Source organism: Pleurodeles waltl, chromosome 2_2 (assembly GCF_031143425.1).
Source record: "Pleurodeles waltl isolate 20211129_DDA chromosome 2_2, aPleWal1.hap1.20221129, whole genome shotgun sequence".
NCBI lineage: Eukaryota > Metazoa > Chordata > Amphibia > Caudata > Salamandridae > Pleurodeles > Pleurodeles waltl.
The window spans coordinates 1,128,249,922-1,128,276,560 of record NC_090439.1 but is presented as its reverse complement, the minus strand read 5'-3'; the positions used below and the strand labels follow the sequence as shown (position 1 = coordinate 1,128,276,560).

At 49.8% G+C, this 26,639-nt stretch overlaps 1 protein-coding gene across 1 annotated transcript in view; it reads right to left on the bottom strand.

Annotated features, from left to right (window-relative positions):
* The window catches only part of LOC138282931 (forkhead box protein H1-like), a 28,809-nt gene extending 2,718 nt beyond the window's left edge, over positions 1–26,091 (bottom strand). The window contains exons 1-2 of the mRNA XM_069220990.1: positions 25,015–26,091; positions 1,348–1,452 (exon numbers count right to left, since the gene is read on the bottom strand). Of these exons, the coding sequence (XP_069077091.1) occupies positions 1,348–1,452; positions 25,015–25,323 (414 nt within the window). The 5' untranslated portion in view covers positions 25,324–26,091. The remainder of the gene's footprint in view (positions 1–1,347; positions 1,453–25,014) is intronic.
* Positions 26,092–26,639: the final 548 nt, after the last annotated feature.

Here is a 26,639-nt window from a genome sequence, read left to right as displayed (position 1 = left end):
TGCTCTGCGATTGGTGCGCCTTCCATGAAAAGCACGTGCAAGAGAATGGACTGCTCAGCATCAGGAGAGGACCCGGTCCCAGATGTGTTAGGAGGCGCTTGTAGGCGCTGTCCATGTGCCCGCTGTACAGGGCTCTCCCCGAGCCAGGCCTTGACCCATCACACAACTTACAGGATAGTGACTGTATCTGCATGTACACCCTCCTTAGTATAGGCCTGTTGAATAGTAATCTGTACTCCACACAACTCCACCTTGGCATATGTTGCCCCCTACAATACATTCTTGTTACACCACAAATACCACACACCCGGCACGCGAGATGCCGATTAAAAGCTCACTTACAGCAAACACGCGCCGTCATACCAAGATTCTTACAATGTGCCAGTGAGATAGCACCGTTCGCTGTGTGCCCGCACCGTGGGGGGAAATACCCCCCACGCGAACCACACCTCAAAGTACGCAAAGAAGCAGGTATGCCTGACCCTACACAGGAGGGTTCCCTCATCCTTTACCTCTCCTTCCAGCCATCAATCCTTTCACCCGTCTGTCAATTCATCAATTAATCGGTCAGTCCCTTTCCATTCATCATCCATCCATCCTTTCACTCTTTCAAGCAGTATTTCATTTTTACCCACCTGCCCAATCTTTTATCTGTTCAAGCTTTCACCGCTCAATCCTTTCACTTCTTCATCCATTTGTCCTTCCATTTATCCATCTTTCTCTTTACTCTTTCACTACATGTTTTCCACTCTTCCATCCATTCATACTCTCACTAATCCATCAGACATTTCACCTTTATTTCATTTTACTCCTCTTCTTTTCATCCTTGTTTTTTACTCCTGTTCATTCTTTCCTGTTTCTTCCCATCTGTTGTTTCTCATCCTTCCTCAGTCTCACACTCCCTTGGTTGCAGGCAGTACTCAAGGCACTATGTCCCGGCAGAACCAGCCCACAGCCGGCACCAACTCCAGCTCCACAAATCTCTTATGAATTTAGGAGTTTGACACAACTGGGACTTACTAGGCTCCTTACACACACATTGAGCAGTATGTTCATTTTTACACACACATTGAGCAGTATGCACATGTTACCATCACCAGACTCCTACACACACATTGAGCAGTGTGTACATTTTACCATGACCAGGCTCCTTACACACACATTGAGCAGTGTGTACATTTTTACACACACATTGAGCAGTGTGTACATTTTTACACACACATTGAGCAGTGTGTACATTTTACCATGACCAGGCTCCCTACACACACACCCCTCCCCCGCCAGTCACAGGCCGCAGGTACCGTCCTCACCTCCGTCTCCATACCAGGGCGAGGCGACCGGTCTTACCTTTCGGAAGCAGTCGTTGGAGGACAGGTTGTGCCTGATGGAGTCTTTCCAGCCCTGATAATCCCCTTTAAATAAGGGGAAGATGGTGCTGATCTCTTTCAGGATCTGAAAAACCAAAATATAAAAACACACGTTAGAAGCATGACCGGTCACTACAAATCTAGCACTCAGAGCTGCAGGGGCCGCCAGGCTGGAGGTGATGGTGTTTATGTGTTAGCCTCACAGTCAGACTCAGTTCAGTCCCTCCATCATTCCTCCAGTTATGCGAGGAGGGAGGAAATGACCAGTGGATAGAACACAAGAGGGTTTAGCAGAAACATGGTGGCCATTCTGTAACACCTGCCAGAAGGCGACTGAATACCGAATGAATGGACTGTGCTTCCATTTACTGGCCCAACAGATTCACGGTGTCATTTACAGTTTGGCTAAGTGGAAGACATCCCAAATCCAGCAACGCTTCAGCCCTGCGCACCTCACGGTTCTCCCGCTCTGGTGGGGTCTGTCAAAGCCCAGGGTTTACACCGGTAAAGCCTCTTCTGGCTCCACAGAGCCACCGGGCCATCAGGTCACATAAACCGCCACCACAAAGCCACTGGTACATCAGCTCACAAACGGCCCCCACAAAGCCACCCGGCCATCAGGTCACATATGGCCACAACAATGCCACTGGGCCATCAGGTCACATAAACGGCCACCACAACGCCACTGGGCCATCAGGTCACATAAACGACCACAACGCCATTGGGCCATCAGGTCACATAAACGGCCACCACAGAGCCACTGGGCCATCAGGTCACATAAACGGCCACCACAGAGCCACTGGGCCATCAGGTCACATAAACGGCCACCACAACGCCACTGGGCCATCAGGTCACAAACGGCCACCACAGAGCCACTGGGACATCAGGTCACAAACGGCCACCACAGAGGCACCGGGGTCTCAGGTCACATAAACGGCCACCAAAGAACCACCGGGCAATCAGTATATCGGACACAAATGGTGATGACCCAATGCTGACTAATCTGAAATAGGGTTGAAACGTCGAGACATAACTGTGGACTGGCTTTCAAATTGATGATATATGGATGTGGATGTCTAAAGAATAGATATCCCATGACAACATTATTAATATTCTTTTCAGTCACATGTATATATGTAGATAACACCAGTGCGGTTCGCCACTTCGCACTGCGCCGTCACTATACAGGAGCACTTTATTGTGACTATTTTTTTCTGTCATTAAAAGTTTTTTGACATTGAATAAAATTGTATATTTTCGTAACTTTCCTTCTACACACTATATTATTTAACAAAATAGCAGTGGAAGTCAAGGGCAACACTTTTCCCTTGGGGACCATTTGTGTCCGATATATTGTATACCCGGGGCAATGGGTTATGCGTTATTTAACCAACTTCTAGACACACTGGGCCATCCGGTCACAGATGGCCACCACAGAGCCACCAGGCCCCAAGGTCACAGATGGCCACCATAGCCTCTTAGATTTTAATACCCGGGACTCTCACGTTTTACACGGGAGCCCAAAGTAAAGTCATCCCGAAAAGAACTCATGTAGGGGCATTCTTTTTTTTTATTTTTTTTTTATTTAGTTACAAATTCGCGCTTTGCAAATGTGTTCTTAAAAAGTAAAATATTTTATTGTTTAATAGCGTCATTCAAGGTGAGCCCTCAATAAAGCGTCGGCGCCTTCAGCAGAGGCACCATAGCCGAGGTCCAGGGAGGGGCACAGACCCTGGGATACCTGGCGAGAAGTCTACATCTGGGCAGCCCCATCAGGAAAGGGAAGGCCATTGCCTCCAAGCAAGGTCTAAAGACCCCCACAGTAACTTATGAACAAGGCCAAGATGCTGGTTGTAGAATGGTGAATTAATAAAAAAAAATATACATACATATATATATATACACATACATATACATACATACATACATACATACATATATATATATATATATATATATATATATATATATTAGTAACAGAAATCAAAGCCTGCGGAGTCAATACCGCCTCACAAGTGAAATGAAGACACTAGATATAGGATATGGAACGGACACTGTTAATTGTAATGGGCAGTCTGTGTTACATTGTGGGGGTTTTATTGAAACGGATATTAAAATGGCCTCCTGGCAGAGATACCAGAAGAGGACTCGAGAATTTCAGAGATGAGCGATCATGTTTTCAATGGACTACAATAACCCCACATTAACAGAGGGGTAGTTACAAAATGATGTGTGATAGTTCACTAACACCCTTCCCTCTCCAACCTTGAATCTTTCATAGATTCACATGGTCTCAGACTGGGAATCCTCAGTACTCCGGGGATACGGCAATGCCGCATACAGTCCAGCACTGAAGCAGCCACTGGGTGAGGCCATTCAGAGCTCAAGCACCAGCTCCCCACAGAGGCTGAGCGGAGCAGGTTTCCTCCCTTGCTAAAGCCAACAGGAGGGGGATCCTCAAAGCCCTGCTAGTCTCTTCCTTCCAGCACTTTCCTACATATTTGTTGTCCATTATTGGCCCTTGGGGCCCCTCTCACCACCATCTAGAGAAGGCAACCAGATCCCTAACCTCTTTACATTTTGATGGCCAAGCCCTTGGAACCGCACTCCATCCAAGCTAGAGCCTGATTCGAACCTTGCAAATCATGTGGGGCCGAGAGCATATCCCACGATCGACCTCCTGAAGGCAAGCAGATGCTCGATTTGCCAAAATTTCAGTAACAAGCTCATTAATGTCAGAGAAGCAAGGCCCTTGTGTATCCCGGGTGGGTTGTTGATATGAGTGGATTAATCTAAAAAGATTTTTTTTTCCAAAGCCACAAATTTAAGGCCAGGGCTGGTCTGAGCCTCATCTTTTGACCTCTTCTCTGAAACCATCCATGTCCCTCCCGGTGTAGGTAGATAATCTTCAGAGAAGGTAATAAAAGGAAAGAAAAGTCTAGGACCATAGATACTTCAAAGGCATTTCCTTAGCTTGCAGCTCAGGTGCCATCTAAACCAATGGCGCAATCCTTGCCGAAAACAGCAGGCAAGTCCCCATCCTCCAAGAAGCAGTCGAGTCACTGAGAATCATCAATGCCTACACCGTCTATGCCTGCCACCAAGCATGCCTACACATGACGAGATCACCATGATCGGCGTCAGAGCCAAAAGCTAGAGTGTAGGGAACAGGAACTCATGCTACAACCGCATTGACGAGCACCACGTTGTGGATGGGGACGAGTGCGTCAGCTCGGCCAGTGGCCTCATTGTCGATGACTTTGATGCAGACCTTGCCTTGTATCTCAAAGGAGTCCGTGGCCATCCTGCCGTTCAATTACTGCCCGTCCTTCCGGCCCCAGCAGACTTCCTAGAGTTTTAGAAACATCTTGAACATTGTTGGGACTGTCCACCTGCAGCTGGATACTACGTGCGGCCTGCAGTTCTGCGTCATTTCCTGCCCCGGCCTGTGTGCTTTCATTGGGCAACCAGCCAGACTACTCCCCCTCTGGCACCGTGTTTGACCTGATCACTAGTAAGGGTGCTAAACCCAACCTTCACCCATCTCTCGTTCGACCAATGATACAAAATCAACATAAGAGCTGCTTCACAGGAACAAACTTCAGTGTGGCCGTCTTCCGAGTGTTTAACAAGGACTAGAAACTACATCACAGACCCCTGATGCACAGACTGTGGATGGTTGCTCCCTCTGAGACACCTTGATGCACAGACGGGTAGCGTTCCACAGAGAGACGGGCGCTCCCTCTGAGACACCTTGATGCACAGACGGGTAGCGTTCCACAGAGACGGGTGCTCCCTCTGAGACACCTTGATGCACAGACGGGTAGCGTTCCACAGAGACGGGTGCTCCCTCCGAGACACCCTGACGCACAGACGGGTAGCGTTCCATAGAGACGGGTGCTCCCTCCGAGACACCCTGATGCACAGACGGGTAGCGTTCCAGAGAGAGACGGGTGCTCCCTCTGAGACACCCTGATGTACAGACGGGTAGCGTTCCACAGAGACGGGTGCGTCATCTGAGACATCCCGATGCACAGACAGGTAGCGTTCCACAGAGACGGGTGCTCCCTCCGAGACACCCTGACGCACAGACGGGTAGCGTTCCACAGAGACGGGTGCTCCCTACGAGACACCCTGACGCACAGACGGGTAGCGTTCCACAGAGATGGGTGCTCCCTCCGAGACACCCTGACGTACAGACGGGTAGCGTTCCACAGAGACGGGTAGCGTTCCACAGAGACGGGTGCTCCCTCCGAGACACCCTGACGCACAGACGGGTAGCGTTCCACAGAGACGGGTGCTCCCTCCGAGACACCCTGACGCACAGACGGGTAGCGTTCCACAGAGACGGGTGCTCCCTCCGAGACACCCTGACGTACAGACGGGTAGCGTTCCACAGAAACGGGTGCTCCCTCTGAGACACCCTGACGCACAGACAGGTAGCGTTCCACAGAGACGGGTGCTCCCTCCGAGACACCCCGATGCACAGACGGGTAGCGTTCCAGAGACGGGTGCTCCCTCCGAGACACCCCGATGCACAGACGGGTAGCGTTCCACAGAGACGGGTGCTCCCTCTGAGACACCCTGACGCACAGACAGGTAGCGTTCCACAGAGACGGGTGCTCCCTCCGAGACACCCCGATGCACAGACGGGTAGCGTTCCAGAGACGGGTGCTCCCTCCGAGACACCCCGATGCACAGACGGGTAGTGTTCCACAGAGACGGGTGCTCCCTCCGAGACACCCCGATGCACAGACGGGTAGTGTTCCACAGAGACGGGTGCTCCCTCCGAGACATCCTGATGCACAGACGGGTAGCTTTCCACAGAGACGGGTGCTCCCTCTGAGACACCCTGATGCACAGACGGCTGCTCCTACGAGACACCCCGATGCACAGACGGGTAGCGTTCCACAGCGACGGGAGCTCCCTCCGAGACACCCTGATGCACAGACGGGTAGCGTTCCACAGAGATGGGTGCTCCCTCTGAGACACCCTGATGCACCGACGGGTAGCGTTCCATAGAGAGAGACGGGTGCCACCTCCGAGACACCCTGATGCACAGACGGGTAGTGTTCCACAGAGACGGGTGCTCCCTCCGAGACACCCCGATGCACAGACGGGTAGCGTTCCACAGAGACGGGTGCTCCCTCTGAGACACCCCGATGCACAGACGGGTAACGTTCCACAGAGACGGGTGCTCCCTCCGAGACACCCCGATGCACAGACGGGTAGCGTTCCACAGAGACGGGTGCTCCCTCTGAGACACCCTGATGCACAGACAGGTAGCGTTCCACAGAGACGGGTGCTCCTCAGTGACACCCTGATGCACAGACGGGTAGCGTTCCACAGAGACGGGTGCTCCCTCTTAGACACCCTGATGCACAGACGGGTAGCGTTCCACAGAGACGGGTGCTCCCTCCGAGACACCCCGATGCACAGACGGGTAGCGTTCCACAGAGAGAGACGGGTGCTCCTCCGAGACACCCGGATGCACAGACGGGTAGCGTTCCACAGAGACGGGTGCTCCCTCCGAGACACCCTGATGCACAGACGGGTAGCGTTCCACAGAGAGAGACGGGTGCTCCTCCGAGACACCCCGATGCACAGACGGGTAGCGTTCCACAGAGAGACGGGTGCTCCCTCTGAGACACCCCGATGCACAGACGGGTAGCGTTCCACAGAGACGGGTGCTCCCTCCGAGACACCCCGATGCACAGACGGGTAGCGTTCCACAGAGACGGGTGCTCCCTCCGAGACACCCTGATGCACAGACGGGTAGCCTTCCACAGAGAGAGACGGGTGATCCCTCTGAGACACCCCGATGCACAGATGGGTAGCCTTCCACAGAGAGAGACGGGTGCTCCCTCTGAGACACCCCGATGCACAGACGGGTAGCCTTCCACAGAGAGAGACGGGTGCTCCCTCTGAGACACCCCGATGCACAGACGGGTAGCCTTCCACAGAGAGAGACGGGTGCTCCCTCCGAGACATCCTGATGCACAGACGGGTAGCGTTCCACAGAGACGGGTGCTCCCTCCGAGACATCCTGATGCACAGACGGGTAGCGTTCCACAGAGACGGGTGCTCCCTCCGAGACACCCTGATGCACAGACAGGTAGCGTTCCACAGAGAGAGATGGGTGCTCCCTCTGAGACACCCTGATGCACAGACGGGTAGCGTTCCACAGAGAGACGGGCGCTCCCTCTGAGACACCCTGATGCACAGACGGGTAGCGTTCCACAGAGACGGGTGCTCCTCCGAGACACCCTGATGCACAGACAGGTAGCGTTCCACAGAGACGGGTGCTCCCTCCGAGACATCGCGCTGTACAGATGGTAGCGTTCCACAGAGACGGGTGCTCCCTCCGAGACATCCCGCTGTACAGACGGTAGCGTTCCACAGAGACGGGTGCTCCCTCCGAGACATCCCGCTGTACAGACGGTAGCGTTCCACAGAGACGGGTGCTCAGTCACAGAGAGACAGCACTGTATACAGACCCAGCGAGGGCTTCACAGAGCAGGGACTTCCTTCATCCTAATGAGGTTTCCCCAAAGTTGAGAGTTCTGTACATTGAGACTGTCATGTCTTGGGACTGTGTTCATGAAGGAGCTAAAGCCAGGGGAGTGACGCAGGCCCCTGCAGCCCCTGTGGCTGAGGGGGCCCCCCATCCTCCATAGGGCCTCCAGCCACTGAAGGGCAGGGTGGGTCAGCCCAAGACCAATGAATATCTGTGAGCTATGGGAGGCCCCCCCACCCCCCCTTACATTCTGTGAGGGTAGCAGGCATCATTTCATGTTACGCTACTAGGGCCGGCTTACATGGACCACTGCGGTGGAGTTGAGATGACTTTCAGAGGATGAGACCCTGTGCTGGTGGGGATGGAACAGTGTTCAGAGTGGTGGTGCAGCCATCATTGTTATATCACTGAAGTCACGGGGACTGTGAAAAATCCAAGAATCACAAAGAACTAACAAAGCAAATGAGCCACGCCCACTCAGCCGAGAGCTGTAGGAGTGAGGTACATTTTAGAGCGCACTGTTGCAGATATATTACTAACGTATGCTGGTGGGAGACGGATTTACATTCTCCATTCAACTCCCCAAACATTGTACTGATTAATAAGCCACAAGCAATAGACGTGTGAGAACTCAGTCAATTTATTGGCGCATCACCAAGTAAAATGTCTTGATTCGTTTTATCATATTAAAATCTTGGTCTCCAGTACACCTCAGAGTAACTTAAAAAGTTGTGCCTTGTGTACTTTGCTAATGGCTGATATATTTTTTAATGTACACAGTTTGTTTACAGGTGTGCCTTGAGGACTGCCACACCCCTCACTTTACAATTTCTCACACCAATCTTCTTGTTAAAAGGATAAGCAACAGTTTGTCAAAAGACACAGCCTGACATTTGACCTCTGTAAATGAGCAGTAAACATGACATAATACAAACAAAATGTAAAGGCATTGTAATTGCTCATTCATTCTCTGAACTGCAGCATGGTTAAAAGTTTGAGGCTGATCGGAGTTGCAACCTCTTTCACAGTGAGGCACCACGGGCATTTTATGTTTCTGTCACATTGGAGTATAACTAGACAAAGGCACTTGGCAACTATTTTATGCCATAAAAGATGAAAACTAACTCAAAATTATGAAGGCCAAACTCAACCACGTTGTACAACCAATCCCAAGACATTTTTCCTCACATGCTCCCCTAATGGACAAAATTGGTGAATCTCTCGGCTAAGGAACATTTTCTCACTGCTCATAAATGGACAAGCCACCCCTCTTCTCAAAAAGTGTTTAGATACTTGTGATCTCAACAACAATAGCCCAGTCTCCAACCTGCCTTTCTCGCAAAAACATTGAATGTTGCAAGGGAGAAACTCAACCAACACATCAAAAACAACAACCGCCTAGATGAAAACCAACCTGGTTTCAATCCGGGGTACAGCACAGAAACAGCACTACTACAGGTTATCGATGATGCACCTGGAATGCTAAACTCTGGCAGCTCTTCCCTCACGAAGCATCTCGCCCTACCATCAGCCTTTGAAAAGGGCTGAAAGAAAAGGAAAAAAACTTGTTGATAGTATTAATAAACCGGAGAAAGATATCGAGAAGCCTCCAAAAGCCACCGAGGTGTGAGCAAGAGAGCAGAATACTCTGCAGAAAAAGTCACCGATATTGTGCGACAGATAACACCGATACAGAAGCGCAGTCGATTTATATCATAAATGCATGTTTATATTTACGATATACCTTGTTTATTTTAATTACTCCTTTATTCGTGTCTCATCAATTAGCTTCACTTGTATTTCTCAAAAATAATGTTTCTAGCACTGGTTCATTTTCTTTTTTCTCTCTCTGGGATTTAAGCACTAGTTGCTTCACCACTATTTTATCACTGTTTTGGTATACCTCTTTGGAACTTACTAATTATTCAAGTGACCATGAAATCACTCGCAAAACAACTGCTTCTGTATCGGTGTTATCTGTCGCACAATATCGGTGACTTTTTCTGCAGAGTATTCTGCTCTCTTGCTCACACCTCGGTGGCTTTTGGAGGCTTCTCGATATCTTTCTCCGTTTTATCAATACTATCAACAAGTTTTTTTCCTTTTCTTTCAGCCTTGAGAAAGCCCCGGCTTATAATGCCAGAGGGGGCGAAACACGTGTTGGCGGTTTCTTTTCTTCTTCTTGTGCCATTATTTTGGATGTTGCTTTCGCTAAAGGAAATGAAGTGACTTTCTTTGAACGTTTGGAAGCAAAATAATGATTGAACAAATAATGCAATAAATCTTGAATTTGATTGCTCCAAGAATCTTGTGTGGGACTTTACCTCTCTTCTACGCTGACATCTCTCACCTCACCATCACCCTAAACTCTTGTTAAAGACTGGATGACCTCATTTCCTAAAACAGAACCTTTCTAAAACTGAATTCCTCCCAATGTCCTCTTCGAAATCAACAGGCTACAATTCCAGACTGACACACACACAACCACACACACACACACACACACACAACCATCCTTAACAGTAAACAAGCCATAGTTGACAGCTTCAAATCCCTAGGAGTCATCCGCGACAAAAGCTTAATGTACATTCTCAAATCAGCACCATGGCCAGCGCCGCGAGCTGTCAGCTGGGCCTTCTCTGGGGAACCTGCTGCTGCAATACAGAGCAAGGTCTGAAATCTCTTGACACCCTCCAGATCAGACTATTACAGCTCTTGACTGGTCTCCCCGAAGCTAATCTCATTCTGCTGAAGTTGGCAGGATGCTTCATATAGGGGGGCAAAAGGAATGATGCCATCGTGGCTACGCTGGTCTCTCTCTCCGCTGGTTGTCACTGGAGCCAGGACCAAGTACAAGGCTGCCGGCATCCCCCATAAGGCCCTCACACATCCAACTCCCCATCACCTGGAAGAGAAACCCAAGCTATCGGGAGGTTCTAGACATCACAGACTGCCAAAGTATCACAGCTGGAACCCCGGGCCTTTAAAAAGGAGCTTTCTTCTGGCACCGTCCTTCTGGGGTAGCGTAACCAGAACCTGGAGCTCATCACCGCCAAACCTAGGCACAGCCATCTCACCGGCGACTTTCAGAACAGAAGGTCCTCCTCCTTCAACGTGTTTTAGCCAAGACGCTGCCTTTGGTCTTGGGCAGACGGCTACACCCCCCCCCCCCCCCCCATGTCATTAGGCGCTCACTGCCTTGCCACTGCTATTTATGCTTCTTGTGCAATTTACTTTCTGTAGTCGTTTACCATTTCGTGAATATTCTTGGTAATATTTGGTACTTTTGAACCCTCAGTAACTATCAATGAAAGGGCGCGTGTCTAGTGTATAACGCTGTAGCACGTTTGGTAAATACAGAAATAAATACACGAAGAAATAGGTCAGGCGGTCTCTGATTCTCCCAGTTTCATACAGTCACTCATTCTGTATTACGGTCAGTGTCTCCGAACCCTGGATCTCAGCGCTCGCTCTGTTCCGCGTGTGTTCTTCGGCACACTCGCTGCCCCCATCCCCTCGCGCAGCTCTCACATTCATGAGACTCACAGGCCTGACGTCAGCTCCTCCCTGAGCCTGGGACCCCACAGGGGCCTCTACTGATAACCCCTTCTCCCGGAGCCTGTAATCTCCCCCGTCTGCTCCAGGCTCACCCCCTTATCACTGCCTTTGTACGGCCGACCTAAGCCGAGCCGTGTGATCCTCGACACAATGGCCGGCCGGGATCCAATCCCGCTAAGACTCTGAGAAGATGTACCCCGGGCCTGAGCCGCCCCCCTAACGGAGCTCGAGAGGGGATTAACCGCGGGGACGATGTGAAGTGAGAGGGCAACTTTCATCCTCTGCCCTCCGCAGCAAGGCACAACCCCCGCTGCTGCCTCTGGGCTGCCCGGGCAACCCGACAGCATCACCTGAGGCCGAAGTACCCGGGAGCCTGGAGAGGGTGCTGTACAATGAGCGCCCCTAGAAGCGCCTACCAGAAGGCAGGAATTCATGTCACCCCCCTGTGGCTGCGTGATGGGGGCTTCGTGGGTTGCGTGGTCCTACGACCTCTGTAATTTCAGATTTTTTTTGTTCCGACCTGGTCAGTCCCTATGAAAATTATATCGTCTAGATGCATTTAATTTTTGACATTAAATCGTGTTTTGTTAAATGTTTATTTTTTTCAACCATTTAATATATTTGATGTTACTGAAGATATAAATCTATAAACATATGTACACATTTATGCGTGGGGGTTAATCTGCCTACTCCCTTACAGTATGCTTATTATTGGGTGTTGAGCTCCATAAAATGCATATATCTATTAACGTATATTTTTATTTGCTGTGGTAAACCTACATTCTGGTTAATGTTTTTTTTTATTTACGTTTATACAGCCTTTTTTTTTTTTTAATTTATTTTTATAAATCAACCCCATACTTAATCTTAAGTAGATGCACGTGTATACATTTTAACTTTTTATTCTAAGTTTACCAATTATATTTTAAACATTTTCGCTGACCAATTACCTCTTCCCATACCTGTACAGCATTCTGGCCTATGAAATAAGTGGATGTAAAATTATGGCAAATCCGACATATCGAGTCCGAAATAAGGGTGATCAGAAACTGGGGTTATATCTAATCTCCTCGGCCCTGGAAAAGCCCCAGGTGTACAGTGTCTTAATTTCCCACCAAGGAGGTGAGCTTGAGAAAATTTAGGAAATCCTCATTCCTCACTCCTCATCCACCATCCCTACTCCTCATCCATCATCCCTACTTCTCTTCCATCTTCCATCATTTCTACTTCTCATGCCTCAGCCATCATCCCTACTCATCACCCATCATCCCTCCTTCTCTTCCATCATCCCTCCTTCTCACCCATCATCCCTCCTTCTCACCCATCTTCCATCATTCTTACTTCTCATGCCTCAGCCATCATCCCTACTCCTCATCCATCATCCCTATGCCTCAGTCATACCAACACATTATCAGTTTTGTGAAACACACCTTCACACTGATTGGTTGGCAGTAACCAACCAGAGTTAAGAGAGGCCTGCATTCTATTTCACTGAAAAGAAGTCTTCTTTTTGCATGGGCTGAATGAAGACAGAGGAGAGGAAATGCAACTGTGTGTTTGTTGCCACTGGTTTCAAGGCTGTTCAAGAAAGCTCTGCTGGTTTGGGGAATACAAGGAGCCCACAGCCTGGGCTATAAATCAGCTCTTGGAGAAAGGGTTATACAGTTCATCTACAGTTGAATGAAAACCTTTCAGGTTTCAGAAAAGAAAAAAGAAACAGCTCTCAGAAATAAAAGCAGCCTCAGATGTAAACATTTTGAAAAAAAAAAAAAAAAAAATGTAACCAGAAAAAGTTTGGGTGAATTGGATTGCACGGTCACCAGAGATGATTTCAAACATTTTCTTTCTACATGTGAAACTGCAACCAGAAAGGTTTTTGGTTGAACTGTAGATGAACTGAATAACCATTTCTCCAAGAGCTGATTTATGGTCCAAGCTGCGGGCCAAAGGGAGAATCGAATACTATATCAGTGCACTGAGGACATCAGAGCGGCAGCCGGCTAGAAACACTACAACAGAGGTGCTGCCACCCGAATTTTCATGTCTTAAGCCCCAGCCTTTCGCACTCTCTAGAGAACATAGAGATTGATCAGGAGAACAAGAGAGGGAGAAGCTGAGAATAAAGGTAATCAGCAAACCCATCCCTCCCAAATGAAGAAAAGGAGCTTGACAAGGCCAAAAGAAACTCAGGCCCTGGGAGACTTCTTCAGGGCACAACCCCCAGTGTTAATGTTGGTGACAGTGATAACGCAGTGACCATCAGACATGTACAGCAGAAGCTATGAAAGGAGTTAGAGGCCACTGTGGGATTGTTTACAGTTTAAATCTTTTTATTGAATTTTCTAATAATTTATGTACATAGTGTACATCATAAAATGTATAGATTTCAGTTTAAGGGAAACCACTAAAGACATTGTATACAGGTACATCATTATAAGACAACCCATGCATACAGAGTTCCCATCCTTTACTCTCATCTGTAACTGAATAAAAAAGGTCAGAGGTCGTCAGTAGATGACACCCAGTTAATGGTAAAATGTTCTTATGAGAAAGAGAATGACAGGTCTATAGTGAATCATAGCAAAGGAAATGGGTACAGGAGAACCAAGCGGAATAAAGTTGTCAGGATGCAGAGTATATGTGACATACGCTGAACTGTAGTTCTAATGTCGATATGCAACAATGCGCAGGATCTCGCCCTTTGAACAGGTGACTGAGGTGTCAATGGACTCCCCTTCTCCAATACAAAACTGAGCCTGTAGACATCTCCTTAACAAGCCTAAGAGTCTATGATGCGGCAAATGCAAAAGGAGGGCTGGCCTGAAACCAAGAAAATGTTGGAAGTCTGGAGATGAGGCTAGTACGCTCTTTCACGAATAAGGGAACCCCATATGTTGGCAAATATGCTTCCTCATTGTCTACCAATAGTTCAGCTGTGAGTGACACACTTTCCAACCAGTTTTCCCGAGTCGGGCACTGGGCGTAGACCCCACCCACGGAGTATGCCTATTTTGGGTGCCGACAAAATGGAAGCAATCCAGTTGAATTTGTGCGAAGTAAGGGTTGGCAATCTTCAGGTGTCACGCAGGATCGCCAGTGGAGCCTGGAGGGAAAGCACTTAGCCAAGAATGTATTTAATAAGGTGATTGACCCACCCCCGCCATAGAAATTCTTCAGCGCAAGGGCGGGACCAGAGAATGTGTAATATGTCGCAGTCTGGGCGGGGACATGGCCAGCAATCTGACGTGAGAGTCAATCTTGCCTCGTGTAAATTATCTGGTGACCAGCACTAGTACTTAAAGTAGCAGAACTTATACAAGATTCTCTCATAACCCTGCTTTCAGAGGCAAGTAGCCACGACCATTGTGCCGGTGAGTAATCAATCACTCCTCATCCACCATCCCTACTTCTCATCCATCAATCTGTAATCAAGTCTGCCATTGAGTCCGGAGAAGGCGCTCCAGGGGCTCAGAAAACATTTTGGACATCAGGAGACTATAAATCAGCTTTTTGTAAGTGCGCTATTGCACTGAATACACATGAAGCAAAGATGGAGAAGACCAATCCCCCTTGTGTCGCTGTGAGTAAAGGCTATGTCGGAGATGGAGCTATCTCCACAAGTGGGAGTGTGGAAGGTGGAACTGCAGCAGGTCTTTCGAAGGATTTCAGACACCCTCAGACATTACATGGCGTATCTTCAGGCTTACTGCGCGTTTCCACTAGGACCAAGACAGAATGGAGTGGTCAACGGTAATAGATGCATTGTGCCTCGGGTGCACTCAGATGTAGAAAGCTATCTCCCTGCAGGAAGGCACAAGTTGTTTTCCAGACCCCATTCACCTCTATAGCATGGGATTAGGGGGATCTTGTGATGCCCGTGGACCTGCATACAGAGCTGTGAGGTCCGACGTTTCCTTATAAAAGGTGGTGTTCGATCTTGACCCATAGAGGCAATTTGTTGTTTTGGCATGGATGGTATGCCGTCTGTGACAAGCGCCCCTGTAGTAAGTGGGAAAAGGAGGAAGGCCCAGGCCCCCAGAGGACATGGCGGCACGGAGTTTAGTAGATGCAAGTCTCAGGGATACAGAACTTCAAAAAAAATCTGTGAACCAAGGAATCAATTTGTGACAGGAGGTTAGCCGGTGCATTGACATCCTTCCTTTTAAAACAGGTAGCTTAACCGCGGTCACCATCTTGACTACTTGGACTCTCCCCCACAGGGATAGTTGGAGCGCTGACCATCTTGCTAAATTCTGTTCAGTGGAACCTAAGAGTGGGAGAATGTGGCTTCTGACAGTGACAGTCTCTGTGTAGTAAAACCCCCCAAATATCCCAGACCATTAAGAAGCCATGTTGCCAGCAGTTGAGACAGTGAGAGTTGTGAATCTCTTGAACATTATATTGTCTTCAGCTGTCCTATAGTTCAAATGTCAACAAGCCCAATTTTAAGAATCTTTCAGGAGTTCCGCATGCAGTATGGATCTACCAAAACCTACAGCGTCTACTAAGCTGGGTTGAGGTTTGAAGAGGAAGGCGATCTCCAGATATGATCCCAGTCCCTTTGCGATAAAACAACTATGTGTAGTTCAGAACAGTAGTTTCCAATTTCCAACCTAGAGTTAACTTGTCAGATGTGCTTAAGAGAGACAACTGTTCACTGACGGGTACCAGTCAAGACTGGACATTTAATCTTTCAAGAGAAGAAAATTATAAAAATCTATGTTTTGAAGATCAAACTTTCTTTGTAATTCAGCAAAGCTGGCAGGTGATAAGAAAATAATCTAGACATCCAATTTTAATTTGACACTGTGCCTGTATGACATTTGTAGATTTGGACATTATTAACGTTATTTTCCCGAGTAATTTAAAAAGAGTTTCTTGGGAGTCAGAACTATTAGGCCAAGAGTACTCTACCTTGATAATTATGATAGTGAGTGTTGTATAAAGGTGGTGATTGTTTCAAATACTCCAAAGAGATCCCATCTTCTTAACTAATACCCAGTATGTACTCTGTCAGATAAGAAATTAAGTTTATCATAAGTAACAGTGATTTCAAGACAATCTGTTCCTTCAGTTGTGTAAAGAAATGGCTCCCTGTTGGAGTTACCCCCCACTTTTTGCCTGATACTGATGCTGACTTGACTGAGAAGTGTGCTGGGACCCTGCTAACCAGGCCCCAGCACCAGTGTTCTTTCACCTAAAATGTACCGTTGTCTCCACAATTGGCACAACCCTGGCACCCAGGTAAGTCCCTTGTAACTGGTACTTCTAGTACCAAGGGCCCTGATGCCAGGGAAGCTCTCTAAGGGCTGCAGCATGTCTTATGCCACCCTAGGGACCCCTCACTCAGCACAGACACACTGCTTGCCAGCTTGTGTGTGCTAGTGAGGACAAAACGAGTAAGTCGACATGGCACTCCCCTCAGGGTGCCATGCCAGCCTCTCACTGCCTATGCAAGTATAGGTCAGTCACCCCTCTAGCAGGCCTTACAGCCCTAAGGCAGGGTGCACTATACCATAGGTGAGGGTACCAGTGCATGAGCATGGTACCCCTACAGTGTCTAAACAAAACCTTAGACATTGTAAGTGCAGGGTAGCCATAAGAGTATATGGTCTGGGAGTTTGTCAAACACGAACTCCACAGCACCATAATGGCTACACTGAAAACTGGGAAGTTTGGTATCAAACTTCTCAGCACAATAAATGCACACTGATGCCAGTGTACATTTTATTGCAAAATACACCCCAGAGGGCACCTTAGAGGTGCCCCCTGAAACTTAACCGACTGTCTGTGTAGGCTGACTAGTTCCAGCAGCCTGCCACACTAGAGACATGTTGCTGGCCCCATGGGGAGAGTGCCTTTGTCACTCTGAGGCCAGTAACAAAGCCTGCACTGGGTGGAGATGCTAACACCTCCCCCAGGCAGGAGCTGTAACACCTGGCGGTGAGCCTCAAAGGCTCACCCCTTTGTCACAGCCCAGCAGGGCACTCCAGCTTAGTGGAGTTGCCCGCCCCCTCCGGCCACGGCCCCCACTTTTGGCGGCAAGGCTGGAGGGAACAAAGAAAGCAACAAGGAGGAGTCACTGGCCAGTCAGGACAGCCCCTAAGGTGTCCTGAGCTGACTAACTTTTAGAAATCCTCCATCTTGCAGATGGAGGATTCCCCCAATAGGGTTAGGATTGTGACCCCCTCCCCTTGGGAGGAGGCACAAAGAGGGTGTACCCACCCTCAGGGCTAGTAGCCATTGGCTACTAACCCCCCAGACCTAAACACGCCCTTAAATTTAGTATTTAAGGGCTACCCTGAACCCTAGAAAATTAGATTCCTGCAACAACAAGAAGAAGGACTGCCTAGCTGAAAACCCCTGCAGAGGAAGACCAGAAGACAACAACTGCCTTGGCTCCAGAAACTCACCGGCCTGTCTCCTGCCTTCCAAAGAACTCTGCTCCAGCGACGCCTTCCAAAGGGACCAGCGACCTCTGAATCCTCTGAGGACTGCCCTGCTTCGACGACGACAAAGTTTTGCTCTATTTCTTCTTAGTTGTGCTTTCGTTCTTTTGTGCTTTCTTTTCCTTCTTTCTTTATTTCTTTGCAACCCCTTCTTTCTTCTTTTTTTTTTTTTCTCTTGTTTTCCTTTTGCTTCACCTTTTCTGCCCCGTCCACTTTCTCTCCTGAGGCCTGGTTATCAATGGAGCAACAGGTGCAGTGGCACCAGTGCCCAGAGACCTACGGACCTCACTTAACTGTAATTACTGCTGTGTTTTCATACCTACATTCCTGTCAACTATTTCCCTTTCATACTCCCGGACCCATAGAATTGATGGACTCTGCCGGGATTGTGGTGGTTCTCATCAACAGTAGCGCTGGATGTTAGACTTCAGATGCGCTGGCTGAGCTGTGTTTTGCTCTTTTGGGTCCAGTATTGGCTTGGCAGTGAGACTGAATGTTAGAATGGAGCTGCTGTAATGGAACTGTATGCGAGTTGGATCCCAGTATAGGAAAGGAAGTGACCACGCCAGAGTAGAACTGAGGTGCACTGATGGAGCTGTGTCAGAGGTCCCAGTACTGGAACAGCAGAGTGTACAGACTGTAAGAACTGAGGTGCTCTTGCAGACAGCACATGCGGGGTTCCTGGCATGGCCGAGGGCTTGGAGTGTCCTCGGAGCAAGGAAAAGCCCTCGACTGGATCGTCTCATTCCTCTCCGGCAGAACCCCGAGAGTCCGCCTCCACCCCTTCCGCTCCGAAGCCACCATCTGCGACGTCCCCCAAGGCTCATCCCTCAGCCCGACGCTGTTCAACATCTACATGCCCCCCCCTCGCACAAGTGGCCCGACAACACAACCTCAACATTCTCACCTACGCCGACGACAACCAGCTCATCCTCTCACTCACCAAAGACCTGCGCACTGCCAAAACCAACCTCCACGAGGGAAGGAAATCCATCGCCGAATGGATGAGAAACAGCCGCCTGAAACTGAACTCGGACAAGACGGAGGTCCTCATCCTCGGACCCACCCCCTCCGCCTGGGAAGACTCCTGGTGGCCCACCGCACTAGGAACCCCACAGACACCGTCCGACCACGCTCGCAACCTGGGCTTCATCCTCAACTCCTCCCTCACCTTGTCTAAACAGGTCAACGCAGTCTCCTCCTCCTGCTACAACACACTCCGCATGCTCCGCAGAATCTACAAGTGGATCCCGACAGAAACAAGAAGAACAGTGAGACAGGCCCTAGTCAGCAGCAGGCTGGACTACGGCAACGCACTCTACACAGGCATCTCAGCAAAAGACCTACTACGCCTCCAACGCATCCAAAACGCCTCCGCCCGGCTGATCCTCAACGTACCACGCCACAGCCACATCAACCACCACCAGAGAAACCTTCACTGGCTCCCCGTGGACAAAAGGATCACTTTCAAGCGTCTTACCCACGCTCACAAAGCACTCCACAACACCGGACCAGCCTACCTAAAGAGACTCAGCTTCTACACCCCCCCCCCGTCAGCTCCGCTCCACTAACCTCGCCCGCGCATCCGAAGAAAGACCGCCAGTGGCAGATGCTTCTCATACCTCGCCGCCAAAACCTGGAACACCCTCCCCATTGCCCTGCGACAGACTCAAGACCTACTCACCTTCAGAAGACTCAAGACCTGGCTCTTCGACCAGTAACAACCCCCCCCCCCCCCAGCGCCTTGAAACCCTCTCAGGTACACAGTGCGCTTTATAAATCCTATGATTGATTGAATGATTGTAGGAACTGAGGTGCACTGATTGAGCTGCACCCGAGGTACCAGTACTGGAGCAGCAGAGTGTACCGACAGTAAGAACTGAGGTACTCTGGCAGACAGCGTGTGTGGGGTTCCTGGCACTTGCACGGCTGAGGGCTTGGAGTGTGTGAACTGAGGTGCACTGATAAAGCTGCAAGTGAGATCCCAGTATGGAGCAGAAGTGGGCTCTGTCTCTAAGGGTTGCAGAGCTCTGGTAGAGCTGGGTGCCTAGGCTAAAAGCAACAGGCAGGCACACTTGGTAAAAAAAAAAAAAAAAAAAAATCAAAGCCAAAGAAGGGTGGGAGCCAGGCAGCTCAGAGAGGGTGCAGAGAGCCCACAAAAACCAAATGTGATCAGGATAATAGCCTTATATGCTTACAGCCAAGCTCAGAGTAAGAATGCTCTGCAAGTAAAATGGGAAGCTTCCCAGGACAGGAGCGGGAAACAAAGTTTTAAAAAGTCCCCTACAGACTAGATGAACAGGACAAAGTAATTATACAGTAGTTGGTCCTTGTTCCCGCACAGAAGGAGGGACAAAGAGGCATGACTGACCACTAGCAAGCAAGGATTTTTAAATGACAGTGAAACTAACAAATGAAATAGGTGGAAGCCCACAAAAGAAGTATACAAGAGGTCATTTGCTTAACCTAAAAATGAAAACAAAGCCTAGCCTTTTCTTTTTCTGACAGGAGCATCTACCAGTTCACACACTAGGGGGTGCACTACAGTCATGCAATGAAGCTTGCTGCCGAAATATGTAGATTTCTTTGGAAACATTTTGAAAATTCACTATTTTGTAATTGCTGGTGCGTTTGCAGTTCTTGAATTTGAACAAGGGAGGAGCTGCACCCCCTGGATCCCCCTCCCGCTGCCGCAAAAGTCCTGGCACGTCACGTGTGACACCTTCTGACCTTCGGCAACGCAGAAGTCCGGGTTCTACAACGCAGAGCCCTGTCGGTGGAAAGCCGGGACTGGCTGGCGGTGTCTGAGAGCAGCTTTGCAGCTCGGTGCTGCGGTTTTCCAAGCTGCCACCCACGTGTACAAACAGTGTGGAGGGCTGTGGTCGGCATTCATGCTTAGGGGGACTTCACACCTACCTGCTAAGTCGCGCGCCAAGGAAGGACCCGTTAGACTCAGTGGCTGATTTAGTGTTTGGTGGACAGGATAGATGGTCACAAACGTGGCTGAGTGGCCTGCCTGCCACACTTATGGCCCACCCACTTGATTTAGAGTGAGACGGCAATCTTATTTCTGTTAGCGGTGAACCCCCCCGGCAGTGCAGAACAGGAAAAAAAACAAAAAAAAACACACAACAGGCTTTATCTAACCCAATAGGTCTCACCTCGTAGAGCTATTGACTGTACCAGTGTTTTTTGCCATGCTGTACACCATTTTGTAGTGGTGGTAGTGTTCGACACTCTCTGGGAGGGACAAACACATGATGGACATGCTGAAACAAGGAAGGCCATCCAATAGAAAGTAGGTAAACACGAGTGACAGGAAAGTCAACCAATGTCAAGCAACAGGCGAGCTGCAAACAACTGTACATTCTTGATAAGCCCACAATATGTCTTTCTCAAGCAAACAGATTGTGCTGTCTGCTAAGCTTGGCCTAAAATGATGCTCGCATAAAACTCCCAGAGTGACACTGTCATGTTTTTGATGTTTAAACAAAAAAAAAGAAATCCTCTTTGGAAGTTTCTTTTGTAAAACAAAATGAGTTGTTCAAGTGGCTGGAGGAAACATGGTGGCGGCCCAGCAAACGTTCAATGCCTCCAAGAGCTGGTATGGCGGCGGCAGCTCCTCTGAAGGCACAGAGGGTATATGCCAGGCTGGCAGAGGCCTCCACGCATGGCAGTAGTAGTCCACAGAGCATGGGAGGCTAGTACCTCTGCCGCGCTGGCACAGGATGGACCGCCCGACAACCTCTAAGTGAAGGTGGGCAGAATCCTAAGGTGTGTGACGTTGATCACATACATTTTCAACTATGCCAATGTACTCTTTTGTGCCAAAGAAGTAGAAGCAGCTTGAAGTAATTCACTAAGCACTGCCCAATAAAATCCATCCAATCACACAGCGGCGATTCAAACCCTGCTGTGAGATAACAAGTGGTTCCACTCCAGGTGAGTAGTTTATGCTATTATGTTCCTTTTGCATTATGGTACTTCAACCATGTGCTTCCTCCTGCCAGCTCCAAGTTGCTGTTTTTGTGCCCTTTTGGCCCCACCATCCATGTCCCTGTGTTGCTTCTGCCCAGGGCTTAATTTGAGCCAGTGATTTCCAGTGCTGGCCACCACCACTTAATTGTCTACACCAGCACTGACAACAGTCCGCCACATGGTGGTGCCCTAGGTATAATTCTGAGACAAGCACATGCGTGCAATAGTTTGACATTCATTACATATCACTAATACCTGCAGCCCAAACCATTGTCATCACTTTGGGTGGCCAGGAATAATCGGATTTGTCAGACTTTTAGGACTGTGATGGTTAGTAGTTGTGTTGGTCGTATCATCGGCAGTAACAAGCTGCAGTGGCCTCCCGACGATGGCCCTGGCCTGTTTTAGTGTGCCCCCCCCAAACCACGTCCCTATGTTGCTTCTCACAACATTTATAAACACACACACCTGTCCCTTCTCTGTCCCAATGCGGAGATGGCAATGCTTGTTTTTTATTTTTTTATTTTTACTCCCTCTCACCTGTTCTAGCTCGTCTATTGCTCCCCACTTTCTGTTGCTCCCCGTACCTGCTCCTCACTTCTCCCACTGTTGGCCCGGTCAAGCCACTTGGTTTTCAAAAAGCCCTTTTGTGTATATTGAAATGTACTTTTTTATAACCTTAAATTTAAAATAAAAAGAAAATAGTGGGCCAAGTTGTGGGTGGCTCTGTCGGAGGGATCCTAAGTGTGTGAGGATGGTTTATCGGCGAGCAGTTAAAGCACCTGCTGCAAATGTTAATGTGCGATCAGATCTGCATTTCATCCGCCCAGAGTCTGCAAGTGGGAGAACAGTTGTTAATAGCTCATTATATGTAGCGCTAAATACCCCGGTGTTTGGGTGCTTTATTCGACGAGCAAGATATTATTGTGGGTCAAACATCGAGATGAGGGGGGGGGGGGGTGTATATATATATATATATATATATCTCCACACACATATATACACACACACACACACACACACACGTCAGTAATAGTCACTAAAGCCATTTGCCTTGCCCAATGACCAGTCGGCACTCCACCCCACCCCCGATTCTAGGCAATCATCAAATCACGGCCCGGCCATCAGCAGCCGGGGGATGGGGGTCGCTGAAGACATGACTATGGCATGTGAGGGGAGGGCTGGGGCCGGCTCTAGGGGCACTGGAGACAGGAGTGTGGCATGTGAGGGGAGGGATGGTTCCAGAAACCGTTCCGTGGACTTTTCCAAGGTCTGCACAAAGAAATCTTCATAGGGCACCGAAGCAGCCCCCTAGCCTATCACCCAAAATATATTGATTTTTTTTATGCAGAAAACGGTGCTCTAAAACATAGTTTCATATTTTGAGCGCTAGACCCTGAAACCCCCACACGTACAACTAGTTGGAACAAAAACACACATTCACATTTCAAACGACCTGGGGCATCCAGAATTCAAGTTAGTTAATTAGGGATAAATAGGAAGAGGAATGCATGTAAGTAGATGGGTACACACGTGCAGGCTGGTGGCCGTTAACAGGCACTGCCAAGCGATGCCGTGCCATGGGACGCCTCCAGCCTGGCCTTTACCCAACCACACCTAGACACCTGGCAAGGGTGGCACGATAGGGATCCATGCTCATGGCAAGAAAAGCACAGAACTACAGGTCCCAGAAAGCCTAAGGTTTCTGCCTGTTCTAATAGACGCAGTGTCCAATTCCACTTCCTATTGCGCCCAAGCCAGGGTCTCATTCCGTCCAGGCTACAAAATTCACACATTTTGTAATTAGGCACACAATCCCAGATCCAGAAGCCAAACATCACCCCGGCTGTAGAATGTGAGAAAAAGCGCTTTCGTATTTATTGAGGCCTTTGAACAAACACGTGAAAAGGCGGGTTTACGTCACATTTTTCCTTAATATCAGGGGGTGCTGCTGCAACACTTACCTCGCCCCCACCCCTTCCAGCGCCACTGGGTGCACAATCGATACTTTAAAAAAAAAAATGGCTTGCGAAATTTAATTCTAGCTCAAGCGGGGCCGGCCTTAGAGCTAGTGGCGCTACAGTCTTAAGTGGCAGCGCCTCAGGGCCTCCTCCATAGACTCCCTCGCTCCCACCCTCCAGCAGGGCCTTTAATCTCTCCATAGCCCCTCTCCGGCATACATTTCATGCGTTTAAGCGCTACTCATAGCTCCCTCGCACTCAGTTCTGTTAGCTGCACGGGGCACGGTCTTTGCAGCAGGCACATTAACCCTCTGTGCCACTATAGCGAGTCAAAACTGCCACTAGACAACACTCCGGTCTCTCACCAGCAGTAACATTAATCACCAGTTACCTTGACATCTTTATTGTTGCGTGAACAGTGCGAGAGGCACGGACGGGTTAAGTTCACGTGCGTTTAGACCCATAGCCACAAGTTATTTTTAAACACTGCGCCGCCTACCAAAGTAGACGCCAGGTGCAGCTGCACCGGGCGCACTCTCCTACAGCCGGCCGGCCACCGGTTTACCCTAAGTGGTCGACCCAGACCTCCCCGGGGTTCATGACCGCTCCGCCTCTTCACGAGGCCTGATGAAAGGAGGAGCGCGGCCCTTGGAGGAAGGGGTTCAGGTTCAAGGGGAAGAAGCAATCACCCCGGGGCCTGCCAGGAGCAGAGGCTCTGTGTGAACTAACCCCTCCATCCATAGGGGCTCCGGCATGTTCCCAAAAAGGCAACACAGAGAGGGTCTCAAAAGATAGTGTGAGGTATTGTTCATCAGTAGCGCTATGAACGAGTTAAGACACTATAGTGGAATCTGGGTGCCAAATAGGGATTGGTTTGAGGGGGTGTAGGAGCCCGATTCTTTCTGATCACATTGCATCCTGGGAAGAGATGGACACAGCGCCCAAGGTCACCAGCACTTGGCTTTCCCTGTCCAGCAGGATTCTGGGGTACAGTCCACATGGGTTAAGGTGGACCCTGGGATACTGACTCGGGAAGGAGAGCTGCGCGCTGGTGAGTGTCCCCCAGGGGGGCGAGAGCTGCTGAATGCAGCATGTGTGACCCAGGATTAGGAGGTTCAGGGGGTCCTATGCAGTGAGTCTCGTCGCAAACAAGGCATAAGTGCGCTAACAAAGGGCCCCCTTACCTGTGAGAGCGTCAGCCTCTTCTCCGGGGAGCTCTGGATCACCAGCGCGATCATGGCCAGGTAGGAGTAGGGGGGCTTGGCGTGGCGCCGGTAGTTCTTCTTCCGCTTGGCCTTCTCCTTCGGGCCTGGCTCCCCCCGGGCCGTGTCCCCTTCTGCCCCGGAGCCCCCTCTCCCTAGGCCCTCCTTCTCGGAATCCAGGGCCTCCGGGGGGGCTTGATCCACTCCATTGCACACGGGGGGCAGGGGGTGTCCGGGATAGGGCCCCTCGGGCACGCCAGAGTCCCGTCCCTGGGCTGCTACTGGCCCCATGATGCCCGAGAGCTGCTGGGTCCAGGGTGCTAGGTCTCTACCGGGCCCCGGGGGTTCTCCAAGGGCCTAGGCTAAAGTTATGATTAGTACAAGGTGTCTCAGTCCGATGATGCTGCTTTCTCCAGGGTGCTACGCCTCTGTTGGCTTCATAGCGCTAGACATCTGCTGCCATTTGCTCCAGGATGCTAGGTTACTGATTGGTCCAGGGCGTTACGTCTCTGGCAGACCCCGCGCTGCCGACTTCATGGCGCTAACCCTCTGCTACAGCTTGCCCCAGGCTGTATGGGCACCGCTTGGCGCAGGGTGCTAAGCCCCTTCTGGGTCGTGGGGTGGCTTGATAACGCTGACGCTAAGCCCTTGCTGCTGGCTTCTAAAGCTAGGCCTCTGCTGCCAGTAGATGTTGATGGGACCCTTCTATGCTTGGCCTCTCAGGCGTCCAGGTTGCTGTGACCTCTTCCCAGCCATGCGCACCAGGCCTCGGCCTCCACTGGTCCTGCTTCTCTCTGAAGGTTGGGTCACCCGTGCTAAGGATGTTGGGATATGTTGAAGGAAGCCCCCTGATGCTGCTGTGCCCCCAGGGCTTTGTCATGCCGATGACCCCACAACTGGAATCATAGATTGGTGGCACGAAGGGGTGGGGGCTTGTTGGATAAACAACGCCTTTGGATGTGGAAAGCGCCCCATGATGGCCAGGTTAAACGCTGGGCATCAAGCGCCTTGATTGGAGGAGGAGGTGTGGAGGCGGGGGGTGGGGCAGCTCAGCCAGGGATGGAGACAGATGCTCCCGGCCTCTCTGTGGACAGGACAAACACCAAGGGAAACAAAACACACTGTTTGTGTCGGGGTAGAACAACACTAACAAGGGGGCAAACAAAGGGTGCGGGCAGCGGATTACACCACAAATCCGGGATCTGGGGGATTTACCCAGGGATTGGGAAGGGGGTGCTAAAACATGAAGGGGTGCCCCACAGGGGGCCGCCATCTTGTTTGTGCTGGAATTAGTAAAACCTTTTTATGAGTAGAAAGGGTTCGGTCTCTTATCAGGAGTCAGTCTCACTGTGGGGGTGCCTGGAAAAAAAGCCTCCTCGGAAGCAAGAAACCTGGGGGAGGGGTTCGGAGTTAAGGCTTGTAGAAACGGAGAGGTCTGTCTAGAAATTTATGAATTGCTTTACAATTATCGAGGACACTGTACGGTTCAGCGCCAGAGAAACTTTTGTTTCCTGGCATCTGCTTTTATTATTTCACGACAATGCATTCTGGGACTTGTAGTTCATTTAAAGCCATTAGAGCGCCACACCTGCATGCAATGAGCTGTA